The sequence below is a fragment of the Propithecus coquereli genome, unplaced genomic scaffold (genome assembly GCF_000956105.1).
Source record: "Propithecus coquereli isolate 6110/MARCELLA unplaced genomic scaffold, Pcoq_1.0 Scaffold12, whole genome shotgun sequence".
Lineage (NCBI taxonomy): Eukaryota > Metazoa > Chordata > Mammalia > Primates > Indriidae > Propithecus > Propithecus coquereli.
In genome coordinates, this window is record NW_012136080.1 from 7,957,707 (window position 1) to 7,977,258 (window position 19,552).

General features: G+C 35.1%; 1 protein-coding gene across 2 annotated transcripts in view; it reads left to right on the forward strand.

The window, feature by feature from the left end:
* Positions 1 to 19,552, forward strand: part of ATP2C1 (ATPase, Ca++ transporting, type 2C, member 1) — a 76,866-nt gene that overhangs the window by 41,461 nt on the left and 15,853 nt on the right. For both annotated transcript variants that reach the window (XM_012664263.1, XM_012664268.1), the window contains exons 13-22: positions 2,321 to 2,477; positions 6,322 to 6,492; positions 7,475 to 7,572; positions 12,596 to 12,646; positions 13,693 to 13,859; positions 15,228 to 15,296; positions 15,907 to 16,023; positions 16,787 to 16,934; positions 17,453 to 17,548; positions 18,693 to 18,834. In XM_012664263.1, the coding sequence (XP_012519717.1) occupies positions 2,321 to 2,477; positions 6,322 to 6,492; positions 7,475 to 7,572; positions 12,596 to 12,646; positions 13,693 to 13,859; positions 15,228 to 15,296; positions 15,907 to 16,023; positions 16,787 to 16,934; positions 17,453 to 17,548; positions 18,693 to 18,834 (1,216 nt within the window). The remainder of the gene's footprint in view (positions 1 to 2,320; positions 2,478 to 6,321; positions 6,493 to 7,474; positions 7,573 to 12,595; positions 12,647 to 13,692; positions 13,860 to 15,227; positions 15,297 to 15,906; positions 16,024 to 16,786; positions 16,935 to 17,452; positions 17,549 to 18,692; positions 18,835 to 19,552) is intronic.

The window sequence follows — 19,552 nt, forward strand, 5'->3', positions numbered from 1 at the left end:
AAAGTCTTTAGTATGAAAGTCTCAAACCAAACCAACAGAGAAATAGGTCTCAGAGAAACAAAGGTAAATGCTAGATGCTGAAGAAAATTTTCAAAGACCATAAAAAATGACAAAAAAAATACTTTAAACAGAACATTTATCAGATAAAGTTAAGGAACCTATCAAAGTAGAACAGGAAGTCAAGAGGTGTACAGCGTAAGAGATAAGGTAAGAAAATCAGAAAATAAATACAGGGGATCCAACATCCACCTAATAGTGGTAATAGGAAGAGAACACAATACGTTTGTTATGGGTGGGGGTAGAGTGAGGGAATAAGCATAAGACCCCTTATTAAGAAATTTGAGGACACTTGGAGAGTGAGAATTTGAAAAGCTTCCATAGATTTTTGGGGTGGGAGAAAAGATCATGTAAAAATGTTTAGGAATTAAAGTACAGTAGTCCCCTGGATGGATGCCTGAAACCATGGATAGTATTGAACTCTGTATAAACTATGTGGTTATTTTTTTTGTCTGATAACACAGATGGCTACTAAGTGACTAATGGATGTGTAGCCTATACAGCTTGGATATGCTGGACAAAGGGATAATTCACATTCTGGGTGGGGCAGAGTGGATGGTGTGAGATTTTATCACACTATTCAGAATGATGTGTAATTTGAAACTTCTGAATTGTTTGTTTGGAATTTTCTATTTAGTATTTTTGTACCACAATGGACTGTAGGTAACTGAAACTGTGGGAAGTGAAATTGGATAAGGGGCAGGGTGGTGGTAGTGGGGGGGCTACTGTAGTTTCTTTATACTTTTAAGCTGTAACACTGGACACTAGAGGCTGGAATTTAATAGAGCAAAGCCTTCAAAATGAGAGGAAATTTATTTCCAGCTAAACTTATGAATGTGAAGATAGAGTAAAATAATGTCCCATACCATATACTGTTTCTTAGAAAGATACTGGTGGATAATAAAGAACAGCAAGACTTAGAATCCAGTGAGGATAGAAGTAAAGGGAAGTTCCTGGATACAAGTAGTACAGCAGGCCTAGAAATCAGCCACCTCAAGAAAAGGAAAGAAGAGTGAAGGAGAGGAGTCACTAGTGAAGGTATAGAAATAATAGCTTGCCTGCTCATTCGATCATGTGAAAAATATCATGAGAAGGGTTTTACGTTACATTGAAGAGTTCAGGAAGAATGAATGATAGGTGTAAAGAAAACTAAGCAAATAAAAAAAGTGGTTATTAACTTTATAAAAGACAAAACTTGAACAGGAAAATAAATATCCTATTTGATCTTTCAGTCAGGATAGGTGGTGAAAATAACACTGTGCCCCCCTGTTGCCTCCCTACCCCCAAGCCCAGGCAGATGGAAGCTGTATCTCAATGTAAGCACACACTGTCACAGCAGGGGTAGAGGAATAGCAAAGCATGCACGGGTCCCTAGATTTCCATTTAGAAGTGACACAAGTACTTCTTATATTTATTGGCCCAAGTAAGTCACACCTGACTTCAAGGGTGAGGGAGATGACAGGGAAATCCATTTTTACCTTCAAAGAGAACTAGGGTGTTTGTGAACTGCTGTAGTCATTACCACATTTGGCTCAGGAGTGAGGAGTCATCTTGTAAATGGAATATTGCTAAATTTTGCTTTAACCGTATCATACAGATGGGGACGGGGGCAATAGATAGGGTGGCCAAATTAATATCTGTCACAATAGACAGTGTATAAAATTGGTTACTGAGGGAGTGGCAATATAAACATGTTAAAAACATGGGGGTAAATACCAAAAAAAATCTAGCTAAAAAAGTTAGAATTGGTTTGCCTGTGTGGAGTAGGACTAATGGTGAGAAGGGTTGGGCAGGAAACTGGTTTTTCATTATAAGCTTTTGAATATTACCTTTACTGTCATAAAAAATAAAGCCTAATACCCATAATTACAAGGTGGTTGCAAGAATCAAATGGGATCATAGATAGATGTATAGATGTACATATAACAGCTAATATAGATCCTGAACAATTGTGGGCTGATGTTAGCTCTCTTTCTTTTTCCTGTTGTGATGAGCCTCTCCCAAAATTTCAGAGTGCCTAATTTAGGAGCTTATTATAATATTGCCTTCAATGAGGGGATGGTGGGGGCAGATGTTGTTTCCTATAGAAGGTACAGAAAGCTCATAGGAATTTTTAATCTTTGGAGTTCAAGTGCCACTCAAAGCCTTAGGTTCAAATAACTTCCCTGGGAATTAGGAGAAACACATGCCACTTGTTTTTGGACTCCAGTGGCAGATATGTACAAGTCGAAATTAAACTTGTATTTCATATGTTTCTTCTTAGGACAGACCAGAGGTTTGTTTTATGAAGGGTGCTTATGAACAGGTGATTAAGTACTGTACTACATACCACAGCAAAGGGCAAACTTTGTCACTTACCCAGCAGCAGAGAGATGTGTACCAACAAGAGAAGGCACGTATGGGCTTAGCCGGACTCAGAGGTAAGGCCATTTCAGCATAGTCCCCTAGGGTGGAACAGTAGAACCCTCTTTTAATTTCATATGAATTCATGCTTCAAATCTGAGCTGTTCAACTCTATTCCAGGCTTTGTAGAACCCTTGCCATTTCTGAAGTGTTATGTTTTCGTTGGCAAACTGACCCCCAAAAGATAGAAATTTGAGAATGTAGCAAAATATGAAATCTCTGGTTCTTTCAGACCTACTGGTCTCTGAGTAGGAAATAGAAATTTTATTTTAAACAAGTTTATAAGAAGGGAGATGGATTAAAGTAAAATAATGTTACTCTTATTTTGTTACTTTGTCTTATTTGTTAATAGAATTAAAATACTTCCTAAAAATCGAATTCTGAAGCCTCTAATTTGTCCGTTGAGGTGATTGCTAACTGGATCCTCATCTGCTGTCTCTCTTCTTAGCCCTTCGCTAGGGGGATAAAGAAAGAAGTGCCCAGATACTGCTTACGTATTTGCTGCTGAGCACACGCCAGTGGGGAGAGGGTCTGCTGGGCTTGCACAATCAGGCCACCTCTCCTAGGGATGTCATGTATAGGATTGGAGGGGCAGGGTTTGGGGCCATACCTCATTCTTACCTTCTAAATGATCATCTGGCTTGTGATGAATATATGTAGTTACATAGTCTCTCAAGGAAATTGGAAGAGTTGACTTCCTTAATGTTATTTATGAAACAGAAGTCTAAGCACTACAGTTTCTGGGAGAAAGATTATTATAAGAACAGAAGTCTGCAAATCTATTCAAATGTTTTTTAAACCTAAAGAAAGCCCTTGTTTGAGTGAAGCACAAATAAGAAAATTTTTCACATAACTTGTTTTTCTAAGTTTGGAAAGTTATTTTTCTTGATAGAGAATACTACCCACAGCCTGATGCCTTACTTTATGTCCTTGCCTCTCTGGACCCTCTGCGCCAGCCCCCAGGCTCCTGAGCCAAGGTCACTCTGCATGCCTCCCCAGAGTTTGGTGTAGCTCATCTGAGGTATGGGCCGTATTATGATCATCTTAACACCTCACCCTCTGTTTCCAAGGAAATGGGACATGGAGCTGCTGGCTGAGAAATTGTTTTGCAAATGGTTCTATTTTTGTATTAAAATGATTGTTTTAAAGAAAAATAACTCTTCCCCCTTTTTTCTTTATAATGTAAGAGGCTTTGATGTCAGGTTCCAGAGTTTCTGGGGCTTTTTCCCACAGGCCTGAATCTTGAACATGCTCCTGAACCTCACCTCAGACCTCATACCTTTGGACCCTTTAAGCCAAGGAAGATTCTCTCTCCCAGCATCAATTCTGGGGAGAAGGAACCTCTTCTCTGGTTGAGCTGGGCCAGGCATAAGAGTAGCAGTAACTCTGAGACCACAGAATTTTAACAGATTTATCAAGCCAAATGTACAAATGCTAACTGGACATTCTGGGGAAGTGGGCACAGGGAGTGCCCCCCAACACATTGTACCCCCACTCCCTACTGAACAGTGGGCAGACGAAACTGGTGGCTCCAGCTTCAGGAAGCTTAGATACTTTGGTCCAGAGTAATACTTTTGATGCCCTTGCACCCCATTCAGATTCACACCCCATCTAGAGAAAGAGAATGACGCTAGTGAGGCTTGGCCCAGAATTATAGCTGTTAGAGCAAGGGGGAGCTTAGCAGACAGGAGGGCAACTGCAGGGATGCCTTGCAGCCAGGAAAGAGGGTTTTGCTTGGTAGGGCCTGTGTGTTAAGGAGCAATGGCAGCTCCTTGGAACTATTCCTGGGAAGACTGTGTTACAGGGGCCTGTTGCTCCCCTGGGTTACCTCCTTCTCTCTGCTTGCTGACATCTGGGGCTTTGACCCTTTCTCTTTTAATCTACTTTTGCTAAGATGCACTTAATTTTTTTTTAAAAAGCTTGTCAGACGACAGAATGCAAACCTGTTTCCCTCCCCTTTTGAGCTTCTGGGATGTCATCACTTCCAGTTTGTTGGGTTTGTTTCCAACTGTTCGTAAAACATTGAAATAGTTGAAAAAAAAAAAACAACAAAAAAGCAGAGTTTTGTTACTCTCAGCAGCACTCAGCAGGAAGTTTCAAAGTTGACATGGATTTAAAGACCTGAAAGAGGTCTTAAAGGTCTGGTATGTGCACCCTGTTTTTCTTAGTTTTTGGAACAAAGTTTTTACACTTCTTTATTTTGACTAACTCTTTTCACCTGAAGGATTGTGGAGGTTTGTGTATGTGGTGTTTTGTGTTCTAACGTTGTGAAGCAGACCAGAATTGGTCGAAGACAAAATATTTGTTCATAGGGTGTGGGGAAACAGTCTGGTCATTTGTCTCTTGCTTCATGTCTCTTCTTTCTCTCTTTGTTCTCCACTCCCCCCTCACTGAGATTACCATAATGAAGAAAAGAAAGATTTTAAATTTCTGTTGATATGTACTTAATGTTGTATCTTGTAAAAGTTAATTTTCTGAAAATACTTATGGTTCTTAATTTTGAAATTAGACTGTATATTGTTTTAGGTCAGGAGCCTTTCACACACAGAAAGTTTACCTATCTTTGACTCAAAGAGGAGTAGTAGATTTTCATTTGTGTTAAAGAAGCAAATAAATACAGGCTACTAACCTCCAGGCTAGTGCCGTCCTCCGTTGGGAGTATCCAGGGCTGATCTTTTTTCTTAGTATTTTCTGACACACAAGATGGTATTCACTTTACCCTTCTGTTGCTTTCTGTCTCTGTCCCAGCACCAGAGACTGTCAAGTGGCTCATTCTCTCAATAGTGAAAGCCTTTGGGGCCTACATCTACATAAATAGTTAGATATATGACTCTCAACATTGGAGAAATAAAAGTTACTTGCCTTTAACCTTGGTGTTTCAAGTACATCTAATCTTCTGTACCTTCTGTTTGAACAAGAATAGATGCTTCCTTTGATCTCTCTGGGACTTTTCAGTCTCCCCTTGAAGTATTTTTGTTTAGTTTGCTCGTGTGCGTGTATGTGTGTGTTTTGTGTGTTGTTTAGTTTAATAATATCCCAGATGCAGGCACATCCCTTTGGTTAATAAAGGTAGTTAACCAGAGGTTCCAGAATTCTGAGAGTAAGCTAAATTTGGGAAATGAACAACTCTTTTTGTTATATCTTAAGTGCTCACAAATGATAGGAAACTAACTATAAATAATAATACGGTGTGGTATTTATATATTCTTAGAGAATCAAATCAAAATAAGAAATGTCTGTTGATGTTATGGAAAGAGTGAAAGAAAACGAACTGTTGTTGGTATTAATGGTTTTACAACCACTTTCCAGGTTAACTTTACCTTCCAGAGTTTGTCATGTATGAAATTGTTCTAGGCTGTGTATAATTAATTAATATAGCCTTCTCTTCAGGCTATTGAATTTTTCTGGAGACCTATGAAATGGAAAGATGAAGATACATTAGAAGCCACCTTCAAAGGTGTCTGTTTAAAATTGACTTTAAAGCTTGACAAAACCATAGTTTCTCTAAATAATTAATAGTATTTTCTAAAGAGACAGTAGTTTCTATTGAAAGTAGCTGCATGTGGTTGCTATGTGAAAACATTCTTCATTCTCCCTCACTTGCTTTTTCTGCCTAACAGTTCTTTAGTTTTATTCTTTTCAGTTTTGAATAGCTTAAAGCATCCCCCTATCCAGAACCATGAAACTGCAATCTCTTGGCATGTGATAATTTTGATTTTTAAAGATTGTATAATAACCACAAATGACACGGTAGTCTGAAAGTGACTTATTTGAGAAGTGATACCATTTCCATATTTATCAACTAAATTCTAATGTTTCTGTGGCTCACATTTTCTTTTTTGGATTATATTGTTTCCTAAGTTCTTGCTTTGGCTTCTGGTCCTGAACTGGGACAGCTGACATTTCTTGGCTTGGTGGGAATCATTGATCCTCCTAGAACTGGTGTGAAAGAAGCTGTTACAACACTCATTGCCTCAGGAGTATCGATAAAAATGATTACTGGAGATTCACAGGAGACTGCGATTGCAATTGGTATAACTAAACTGCTTCCTTTGTTTTTGGTATAAAATTGTGGGCAAAAATTGATTATTAAAGTTTAAAAAGTAATACTGTTAATCAGAATACATAATCATGAAATCACCTGTATATTTTATACAGGGAAGGGTAATTATTTTTAACTTCATAATGCACTATGCTGAAGATAAAAGCACTAGATCATGAATATGAAAGGAAATATGAAATTTTGTTTTTCCTTTCAACTTTTTAATTTTCAAAGCAGACTTGTACATAATTTGGAAGAAAACAGCTTGTTATATGTATTTCTGTTTTCTTTTATATATATGTACACACACACATATACATATACCTATGTTGTCTGAATGATATTTAAGGGTATCGTAAGTACAGTATCAGGAGTAAAAAAGAGAATGAAAGTTGATCTCCCAGAGCTTATGAACTATAATTCGTAGTGATAAATTTAACAATTTGCTAAACTCTATTAATTCTTATTTTATTAATTTGGAGAGGGGCCGGGCCAGGATTTTCAGACTTTATCTAAGAAAAGGTCGCTAGAAACAATACTTTTAGGAGAATAACTTTTCAGTGTTTACTTAGATTTACATACAGCTACATGATTACCACAGATCCACTACCATTTTGTCTGGCTTTGGATACCGTACTTAAAATACACTCTAATCTTCCTTAAAATTGACCCATTGAGAAGAACCTGATTGGCCTAGTTTCAGTTCTTAGGTATGCTGGCTTGGATAGTGAAAACTCTATTCTTAAATTTAAATAACAATAAAATCGTCAAATAGAAAATCCTGGATTTATTCAGATAGATTTATCTTACAAGTAGTTGGTCCTGTGGTTCCTGGATATGATAAAATGTCTTTACATTTTATATTTTAAGAGAAAGAGAGTAGATTAGTAAATCATAGTAAATGAGCATTATGTTGACTAGCCCATCAAGCAAAAACAATTTGGTTAATTTCATTTTCTCTCTTCACTTCAGCCAGTCGTCTGGGATTATATTCTAAAACTTCCCAGTCAGTCTCAGGAGAAGAAATAGATACAATGGATGTCCAGCAGCTTTCACAAATAGTACCAAAGGTAGGCCTAGACTAAAGCCTTTTAGACTGAAAGGCCTTATTCTTTTATTTCATTTTTATTTTTTATTTGTACAAATTTATGGGGTACATGAAAAATTTTGTTACGTGTATATAATGCATAGTGATCAAGTCAGGATATTTAGGGTGTTCATCACCGAAGTACGATACATTTTTAAGTATAGTCATCCTACTCTGCTACCAGACATTGAATTTATTCCTTTTAGCTTATATATGTTTATACCTTTTAACCCACTTCTCTTCATCCTGCTTTCTCTCTCAACTCAGCGTTCACTGACTCTGTTACCTGTCTTTTCACTCTCTAGCTCCGTGTGTTCAAACTTTTTATGTGTTCCCACATAGAAGTGAGAACATGCGATATTTGTCTTTCTGTGTCTGAATTGTTTCACTTAAGATAATGGCTTCTAGTTTCATCCATGTTGTTGCCAATGGCATGATTTTATTCTTTTTTATGACCGAATAGTATTCCATGACAAAAGACTGATTTGTGGGTACATAAATTCCATAGGAAGTGCCCTGTAAGAGGTGGACAGCATTCTTCCAAATCGTTCAGATTTCTTTGTGTCATTGTTACTTAACCTACATATGCACATATATTTGTATGTCCTTCAAAATAAGTGCTTATCTGGCATTCATTTGATTACCCATTTTCTAGCCATCCATTGTCATTAATAAAATGCACTACCTCCTCCTTTGCTTCATTTATTTTATACTCACAACTTCAAGTTATATATTAAGTATATGGAATTTCTTGTTATATCTTAACCTAAGGCTTGTCTTTCTATAATACTTTCTTTCTGATTAGAAAATTTATACATTAAAAATGTATGTTCATTATAGAAAAATTGAAAAATATAGAAAAGTGAGAGTTACAAGCAATCCAACCAAGACACTCAAAGGTTGTGCATCAGCAGAGCATCCAAGATAAGTTAACCCGTTATGACTTTTTAAAAGATGTGTTTAACAACACAACCTGGGTGGTACTTCGTAGTGTTATAATCTGGAACATTCATTTTACATAACTTTGGCATTTCTGAAATCATTATAGTTAGAAAACATGTTTTTGATGGCTGCACAATATTTTGCTTGAGTATACCATGTGTATGTGTGTATAAACACACAGTGTATATGTGGATATATAACCATTTTCTTGATGAAATTGAAGCTTCCATTTATTTTTTACTACTGTAAATAATACTTTAAGGATAATAATAGTAGCAACCATTTACCATATGCCAGACAATGTATGTATTACATACATTATCTAATTTACTCCTTCTAGTCACGTTATAAAGATAGGCAATCCCATTTTTAAAATGTTAATAATTAATAGACTTTTTAGCACAATGTTAGATTTACAGCTAACTGAGCAGATAATACAAAGAATTCTGCATACCTGCCCCATCTCTATCCTCCACTCTTTACACAGTTTGCCCTCATATTAATATCCTGCATTAATGTAGTATACTCATTGTAGTTAATGAACCAGTATTGATACATTAATATATTTCATGGTTTATGTTAAGATTTTTTTGTGTGTGTGTCATACATTTATAGGGGTTTTTACAAATGCATAATGACAAAACATTTCATACAGAGTAGTTTCATTCCCCTAAAAATCCCATGTTCCACTTTTCTATTTTTCCCCACCTCCCCTTGAATCTCTGACAACTACTGATATTTTTACTGTCTACAGTTTGGCCTTTTCCAGAATGTCATATAGTTGGAAGAATACCATGTATAGTCTCTAAAGACTGGTTGTTTTTACTAAGCGGTAGTAAAACAAGTCCTATTATATCTTTTTCCGGGTTGGTAATTCATTTCTTGCAACACTAAATAATATTCCCCACCTCCCCTTGAATCTCTGACAACTACTGATATTTTTACTGTCTACAGTTTGGCCTTTTCCAGAATGTCATATAGTTGGAAGAATACCATGTATAGTCTCTAAAGACTGGTTGTTTTTACTAAGCGGTAGTAAAACAAGTCCTATTATGTCTTTTTCCGGGTTGGTAATTCATTTCTTGCAACACTAAATAATATTCCATTGTATAAATGTGCCACTGTTTTAACACTTTACCTTTTGAGGGATATCTTGGTTGCTTCCAGGTTTGGTAGTTGTAAATAAACCTGCTATAAACATGTCTATACAGTAAATATAAGTTTTCAGCTCATTTGGGGAAATACCAAGAAGCACAATTGCTGAATTAGATCATATGGTAGGAGTATGTATAGTTTTGTAAGAAACTTAGGCAATTCCATTTTTATGGATGAGGAAATTGAGGCCCAGAGTTCTTAGGAGACTTGGCCAATATCTCAGAGCTGGTGAGTTGGTGGCATTTGGACTGGAACCCAGGTCTTTGTAACTCCAAAGTTCATCTATTTGTTGTTTCTTTTTATTTCTTTTTTTTTTTACCCAACGCCTGATAAATGTTATTCCTATATGTGCACTTAGGTGTTGGTCAGTGAAACCAATTTGATGGTGAGTATATGTGGTGCTTATTTTTCCATTCTTGGGGTATTTCACTTAGTAGAATGGATTCCAGCTCTATCTAGGAAAATGTAAGAGGTGCTATATCACCATTGTTTCTTATAGCTGAGTAGTACTCCATGGTTTACATATACCACATTTTATTAATCCACTCATGTATTGGATGGGCACTTCGGTTGTTTCCACATCTTTGCAATTGTGAATTGTGCCGCTATAAACATTCGCATGCAGATGTCTTTTTTATAGAATGTCTTTTGTTCTTTTGGGTAGATGCCCAGTAATGGGATTGCTGAATCAAATGGTAGATCTACTTGTATCTCTTTAAGATATCTCCATATTGCTTTCCACAGAGGTTGCACTAGTTTGCAGTCCCACCAGCAGTGTATGAGTGTTCCTATCTCTCTGCATCCATGCCAACATTTATTGTACCTAAGATTTTGTGCCCATCTCTGATTATTTCTGTAGACTAAATTCCTACATGTGAATTAATTGGATTCCAATGATCAACAGATTTGTAAGGCTCTTAACATGTATTGCTGAATTGTCCTCTGAAAAGGCTTCTGTTTATATTTTCATAGACTGTGCTTCATACAGTAGTAGCATTAAGTCCCTAGACCTCTAGCCCCACTTTCCTCATCCTCTAGCAAGCAGTTAGATTTTGGATGTGGTTACTAGTAGAAATGAACTTTTTTGCTTATCCATGTTTTTTCTTTCGTGAACTGTAGTTACTCATGAATGCTGTTTTTTGAGGGAGGATATCATAATCCCAAAAGACACAACCCTGAACACCCTAATTCTGAATGTCGAAATACCAAAAGATCAACATTTCTAAAGTCTAAAAGCCCAGAAACATAATTCTGGAAAAAAATTCTGGAAAAAATTTTTAAAGATACTTATTTACATTTTTAAAAGGGGATTTATTTCAGAAATAGCAGACACCGTTTGCATTAGCAGTGTGATGGTTGTGAGGGTCTTTGATAGTCTGGATAGTGGTTTCAGTGAAGGGGTGGTAGTGGTAACAGCCTGATTGGGATGAATTCAGAGAGAATTGTAGACAGCAAGTAGAGGCAACTTTCTAAGAGTTTTGCTCCAAAAATTCTCTCCTCTCCTGTATCAGTATTTTTTCCTTGCTGCTGCACTTTACCACTAGTATACAAACATGCTGTTTTTCCTTCTATAAAAAAATAAAAAGAGAAAGGTAGGGTGACAGCTGAAATGGGAGGGGAAGGGGAGTTTTCATTCTTTTTTAAATGGAAGGAATAACAACATGTTTCTATACTGATGGTAAAAATGCAGTAGCAAGGAAACAATTTTGATATGGGGGGAAATTTCTGGAGTAATAGATTAATGATCTTAAATAGGTAAGGGAGAGTATTTGACCTGCAATAGGAGTATATTTGATTCATCTGTGGTAAAATGAGAGGAGGATAGTGCCTGGATACAGATACTGGGAGGTGGGAATTATAGAAATTCTCTTCAGATTCTTTTTTCTCTGAAGTAGGACACAGGTGGTTAGTTGAGATTGAGGCTGGAGAAAGGGAATAGGTTGGAGGTATGAAGAGAGAAAATTAATATGAACTAATCCTCTAGGAGAGTAGGTACGAGAATGGTTTATTAGGTGGTTATTGAAATCACCATGACTTGTAAGTATTGTTAGAGTGACAGTGAGACAGAAGTTAAAATTGATGTGAAATGAGGGGTTATGGCCTCTGGAGCGGTGAATGCCTACAGTTAATGGGAAGTGTAGTTTCACATGGCATTCAAAACTGAAGATTTATGAAGGTAGAATGGAGGACACATACCCCACTTTTAGGCTTCCCTGGTGGTAGTATTTCAGAGGGCTATAGGGATGGCAGTATTTTGTAGAACAACTAGGTTAGAGCAAGGAGAAAAAGAGTCAAAGATACAGGAAATTTTGTTGCTGACTGACTGTGGGGCACATTGTAAGGATTTTAGGAGACCAGACGATGGAGTCATAAAAAGGGATGAAAAGATAAGATCATATGAGCAGTTTGGAGGTACAGTGGAAGAGAGACTAATGAAATTACCCTGAGTAAAAGAGAATAAGCAGACATTTGACACTGTGAAAAATAAGTCTCTACAGACATCGAGAAACAGCTGTTCTTTATCTTCCCTGAAGACAGAACAAAGGGAAGAGGCTATTTTAATTGTATGTGGTGTTATGAGGAAACAGATGCAAGAGAATTTTTTCTTTTTCTGTCTCTGGAACATTTCAAGAATAGACTGTTATCTTTTCAGAGTTTACACATAATGATATAAATTGAATGACTTGTTTGGATTATGTATTATTCCCTTTGGTTCCTTTGGTAAAGGTTGAAACGACCATGTCAAATGATTGTCTTAACAAACATATGGCATATTGCTTAAGCTTAATGTCTGTGGCAAATTAAATAGAGCTTACATTGAAAAGTAAAAATATCATTATTATGAGTGTATGGGTTAGTCTGATATTTCTTAATATTGAAGATTTTTAGTATTTCCTGTATTTTAACAGGTTGCAGTATTTTACAGAGCTAGCCCAAGGCACAAGATGAAAATTATTAAGGTGGGTGTCTAAGAATCAGATTATTTTATTTCTACCTACAAAATGCTGCTACTTTGTCTTTTATGTTTGCATTACAAGCACTGTCAGAAGTATTGTGAAGCAAAACAGGTGTTTTTTTTTAAGAGCTTGACGTGGAAACACTAATAGAGAATTTAGTAGGCATAGGAATATGTAGAAGAAAATTTTAATGAACTATCTGCAAATATAGCTTTCTTCAAACAGTTAGACAAGGTAAAAATATGTTCTGACAAGGGTCCATAGCTAAATCATCCCAATGTGAATAGTGGTAACTAGTTAGAAACTAAGTAAATACAGCAAGAAAACAATGTTATAAGAACGTGAACAGTATTTAAAAGGCTATGGTTATTTATATTAATTAGTCAAATTGACATAGTAGACTTAATAGACTTAAGTTGTTAATCACAATAGCCAGCCATTGTATATATAGTTCAGAGTTTCTCAACTAGTACTATTGACATTTTGGGCTGAATAATCCTTTGTTGTGAGTGGCTGTCCTGTGTGTTGTATTAATGGAATGTTTAGCAGCATCCCTGAGCCCCTACCCAATAGATGCCAGTGGCACTCCCCAAGTCATGGCAATTGAAAATGTCTCCAAATATAGTCAGGTGTCCCCTGGGAGACAAAATTGCCCCTAGTTGAGAATCATTGTATAGTAGACTGAAGATGAGACTTTAGACATACAGTTCTCCCAGATGGGAATATCAGTAGCAACTTTTTCTGAGCTTTATCATATTAAGACCTCCATATATTGAGGTTTCCATATAATCTTAATTATATGGAAAAAAAAATAATCAGCTGGTGTGGTGGCACGTACTTGTAGTCCTACCTACTTGGGAAGCTGAGGCAGGAGGATCACTTGAGCCTAGTAATTAGAGGCTGCAGTGAGCTATGAGTGCACTACTTTACTCTGGATGATAGAGCGAGGCCCTGTCTCAAAAAAAAAAAAGGATTTGTTTATCCCTTTGTCTTTATGGCATCAACATTTTTGTCAGAATTCTTTCCTGACCCCCACTTCTCCATTCCAGTCTTTGCAGAAGAATGGTTCGGTTGTAGCCATGACAGGAGATGGAGTAAATGATGCAGTTGCTTTGAAGGCTGCAGACATTGGAGTTGCAATGGGCCAGACTGGTACAGATGTTTGCAAAGAAGCAGCAGACATGATCCTGGTGGATGATGATTTCCAAACTATAATGTAAGTTTTGTTTCAGTGAATGCATATCAGAAAATCTTTCCCTATCTTTTCCTACACTCCATCCCCAGACAATTCAACTGGAAAAGAATTAGCAGTAAATTAATTGGGTAAACTGTTTCTGGATTAATTAATCTTATTTGATGGCCTAGTGTATAATTCTGGACAAAATGATTTTGTATGGATGGAACAGGCATAGTGAATGGCAGGAGCCATTCATTTAAGAAATATTTGCTGAGTGCCAGCCATGTGTCACATTTTTTCTGGGCACTAGTATGGTGGTACAAGAGTGAACCTTCATGGGGCCTTTATGTCTGATTACATTCAGGTAATCAGAAATGTATATACTTAAAATATTAAAAATTGTTAAATTCATATCCCTACCTATTTTCTTATATCAGTAGTTATTCATGTTGCCCTCATTTCATAGTATAATTTATTAAGTTTGAATAGGTTTATTTGTTTCAGCCACAGTTTCCAATTGATTTAAGACTTCAGTGTAATACCTGGTGGTTATCAGTTTCACAGTAGTCAGGTGTGGGTTGTGTGAGTTCCATTTTTTTGATAACCACCTATTGGATGACCTGGATCTTAATTCAGTTTCGTGATAAATTCTCATTACATGTCCTAGGGAACTTTGTTACTTTCTTTCTGCCTAAAGTGAACCATTTGGGTGCTCAGGACTCAGAGTATTTGCCAAGCTCTTGCAAGGATATAAGAATTTTTTTTCTTTCCCATGTTAGAATTATATTAAAATCTTAGAAGAAAGGGGAAAGTGTGTAAAAGACATTTTTCTAGATCCAGCCAAATGAGTGAGAGAATTTATTCGAACCTTTGTAAGCCATATTCTTTATTTAATTATTCTACAACATATTATCTACTTGTGTGTAGGAGCAAAAGATAGCTTAAATTTTCTAATTCTTAAATATCTTGTTGCTGTTTGATTCCTGACGCACACTAATTTAAACCTTTACCTTGCATCTTTACCTCTAAGAAAAATGAGCTTAGGGGGGTAAAAATCATCATTTTAGTATTATAAATGTGTAGTACTGTCTCTTGTGTGGAGAAACAGTGTATGATTTTAATGTTGAAATATCTTCTTAAGAATAAGAATTTTAATATTGTGTAATGAAACTGATTATAATTTCATTAAGCTTAGAGGCTTGACTTTAATTCTTTGCTATAATAAATGTTTCCATTTTTTTCTAATTTTAGTTATGTGACAGAAATAATTGTTTTTAGTGATACATGTGTTGTATTAGTTGGAAATTTATTTTCAAAATTAGCTCCATAGCGTTTTAGTATAGATAAAGCTTTATTTTTATATGATAATATTTTTCATTTCATCTTTCTTTATTTTTAAAATTTCAGGTCTGCAATTGAAGAGGGTAAAGGGATTTATAATAACATTAAAAATTTTGTTAGATTCCAACTCAGCACGTAAGTTTGCAAAAAATTTGTCACTATGGGTCTTGTAGATAAATTATATGAAAAGTAGAACTTAAGCAGAATGCCTAGGAACTTCTGCCCTGTATTTCTGAGGATTGTTCATATGTAAGTTTTCCAGAAAGACAATTAATTGTATTCTGAAATTAAAAATGGCATGACAAGTAGGTTCTACATGTGATAATTAGGTGTCTATATCATCATCAAAACATATAAACCTTTGTGATTTATTTAATAGCTCATGAAATAACTAAGGGATGAGTCACATCTCATTGCTTCCTCTTGATATCTTTTCCCAAAAGTAGAAGGGGTTTCCCTAGTCAAAAGACAGTTACAAAAATGTTGAAACTGTTAACTGTGGTGTAGATTTTAAAATCTTTCTCTATTTGCTTTTGTTGTCTAAACATCTTGAAAATCTTTGTTAAAATACTCTTAGCTTCAAAATGTCCATATTAATGAAGCATAGGTTACTTGAAATACAGTAACAGTATTACTGTATTGCAGTAGTAACATGAGATTTTTAAATGCTAAAAAAGTGGTATCATAAAATCAGCAGGAGCTTTACTATGCTGACAGATTTTTAAATGACTCTCTTTTTCAACAGGAGTATAGCAGCATTAACTTTAATCTCATTGGCTACATTAATGAACTTTCCTAATCCTCTCAATGCCATGCAGATTTTGTGGATCAATATTATTATGGATGGACCCCCAGCGCAGAGGTAAGAGTTTTTTCATGTTGAACAGGAAAGACAAGAAATGTGTGATACCCTGATAATTAAGTTTTGAAACTTTATGCATGGCTTTGGAAAACTTTGCAGCAACATATTTGTTACATATTGTGTGATGTGTGCATATCATTTATTCTCTTTGAGTATTCATTCATGCTGTGTGGATCTGAGCCTTTGCACTGTTAGATGCCTATCCTTAGGTTGAGAAGAGATTGGGGAATAGGTGTAATTCCTATCTTCAGGAAGTAAGCTTTTTATTTCTAAGAAATGGATGTAATGGAGAAATCTCTGAGGTCAGTGTTATCACCTAGTTTCTTTGTCGGTTGTGCAGGCTATGGGAAAGTCTTGAAGGACCTGACCATCTAACTGTTTTCTTTTATAATGGGCAGTTGAGTGATACATGTCATTGGCTGAAACAAATCATCCTAGTCTAGTGGTTCTTTTATGAAAGACAATTTCAAAGTCCAGTTGGTGGTCATGTATTTCACACCCTATTTGAAATAAGTAAACTTATATGCAAATGGAATTGGACAATTTTTTGAAAGTTGACCATCAGTCCCCTAACAGTCTGCCAAAAAGAGTAGAGAAATAGTGAAAAAAATCAGTGATTATTTTTGAGTAATCATAGCCAGGGTTTTCTTTATGGATTCATCAGTTTGTCCATAACAGTTTTCTGGATAATTGAGGTTAATGAGGTGAAAATAACAAATCCAAACCTTAAAAATTTTAATTCATTTTTCTATTTGCTTTTAAGCCTTGGAGTAGAACCAGTGGATAAAGATGTTATTCGTAAACCTCCTCGCAACTGGAAGGACAGCATTTTGACTAAAAACTTGATACTTAAAATACTTGTTTCATCAATAATCATTGTTTGTGGGACTTTATTTGTCTTCTGGCGTGAGGTATATTCATTGGATAAGCTACTGTATTAACATGCGTTCTGTAGGATAGGATTCTTAGTTATTTTGGTGTCTTACACAGAAGGCTGGGCAGTGAGGAGAGCTCTTTGAGTGAAAAATATAACATTTTGAAAGAGTTTGATTTCAATCTTTATGGAAAATAGAATTTTTGATTCATATATTAGAATAATTTAAATCTGCTGAGGTATCAGATACAATAAACATTAATGCATGAAAATTTTGAGAAAAGTTAAAAAATATGAGTATATAACTATTTTATTAAATAATGACAGTACTTTAATATCTAATATAGTTATGAAAACTTTTTTTTACTTTTTATTATTTAGATATAGCTATTCATTAGGTGATTTATAGGAAATTTAGGTAGCTTTTATGTTTCATATCTTAGACTAAAGCTATTTTATCCTAATGAAAAGAAAATATTAACATTTTAAAAGCATACAGTATTTGTCTATTAAATTTAGCCACTAAAAAGCCATTTTGTTATTTCCTCTTGACAGCTGCGAGACAATGTGATAACACCTCGGGACACAACAATGACCTTCACGTGCTTTGTGTTTTTTGACATGTTTAATGCACTAAGTTCTAGATCCCAGGTATGCTTAGATGATCTTAGTTGATTGACTCAGTTGAGTAGAACACTCTTTAATAATAAGTAGGTAAAGATTATGAGTTTTTAGATTGCTTAGTTTTGTAGCCATAGATTATAGCCCCAAAGACAACCTTTTTATAAACGTGGGCCCCATGAAGATGGGGCACCTGCGGGGGTAAGCCTTATGTTTGACTAGAACATCAAAGTAAATCACAGGTGGTGTCATGTGATCTTTCTTCTTTCTATTATCTTATCAGCTGTAGTGTAAGATAGATTCAGGTTAACATCTGAGCATAAGACAAACATTATGGGTTCTGTGAAGATGATAGTAGTCTCATTTTAGAAAACATTCTTGCTTGGAGTGCAAGAACAATTTTGTGTAAATTAATTTTTTTCCCATCATTTCTGTTAGTGTGTCAAAGCCATTAGAACATTTCCAATGTTTTATCTTAAGCATGACTGCGTCATCTTAGTCCAAGTGTTTTGATAGAAAATAATGGGCTAGAATCTAGTGGTACCTTTTCAGAGCATATTGTCCTTGAAAACTAGTTTCAGTTGAGGCATGACTATTCATTTCAATTTTAAAGCACTGTATGAATCCTTAACTATATCTATTACCATTTGCCATGCTAGAACGTTTCTAAGTACAGTGAATTGCACTAATTGAAACTAATTTTTTTTGCCTGCTGCTGCTTCTGAGATAATCGACTAATTCTTGAAGAAGCTGTAGTATTCATTTTTTTAATGAAAGTGGTTTTACTTTTTCAGTGCACATAAATAGGTTCATTTTTCAAGAAAGAATTTTAGATTATTTACCTTAATGAATAGAAATGATTTAGTAAAATACAAATAAAGTTTCTTAATGTTTGGGATACTACAGTAAGCCTTCTTTCTTTCTATGGTCTCATACATATAGTATTACTTTTTAAAGCAAGGTCTTTCTTGATAAATAGAAGCTGCTTTAATATTTACCCTTATTCCATCTGAATTATTCCAAAATAATAGTTAAAATTAAGAGATGTCATGGTAGTGACATTGTAGAATTCAGTGATATAGTGATACTGGTTATTAAAAATTGGAAGTGAATATAATAATAAGTTATTTCTATGACCAAAGAGTAGTAATTGAACTCTCTGCTCTGCCAACAGACCAAGTCTGTGTTTGAGATTGGACTCTGCAGTAACAAAATGTTTTGCTATGCAGTTCTTGGCTCCATTATGGGACAATTACTGGTTATTTACTTTCCTCCACTTCAGAAGGTTTTTCAGACCGAAAGCCTAAGCATACTGGGTAAGGAAAATGCTCTCTTTATAATATATGTATTTTAGACAAATTATTGTATTTTCTAATGTATTCTAATAAAAAATTATTTTAAAATAGCAAAATAAGAGACTTCATTTAAAAAACAGGAGTGTGCTCGGTTTTTTTGTTTGAGGAAGTCCAGGGGAGTCATTCTCCTAACTCTAGGGTTTGAATTTGTTTTTTGGAGTTTCCTCTTTTTTATAGGTTATCAAATGTTATAAAACCATATTTGGCGGTTCTGAAATACAGCACATCAAAACCTGTTGTAGAGTAATTGTTTAAACTTTTTAATGTACTTTTTCATCTTGTATGAAGAGAAAGCTAGATTTAAGCTCACTGAAAACCAAATTGTTCTTAAAAATTATAATTTTCCATAGTTAGAACTAATATTTCACTATTCTTTCTCATTAATTTGTACCTTCTAATTTCATGAATTGTCAGTCTCACCCTAAAGCAGAATATTTCATAAAGATTATGTGGAAATTATACGTTATTCTTTCACATACCATGCATTAAGTGTATCATACAGTACATTTAAAAATTAATTTTCCTATGTAAATGTGAGAAACGATGTATTTGATGGGAATGCTATCTGTATTCTTGAGTTTTAAGCTAATTTGGATATTTATAAAAATGAACTATACAACCTCACTGCATTGTTTGCTATAAGTTAAAGTTTACTTTAAAACTGAAATAGTTTAATTTC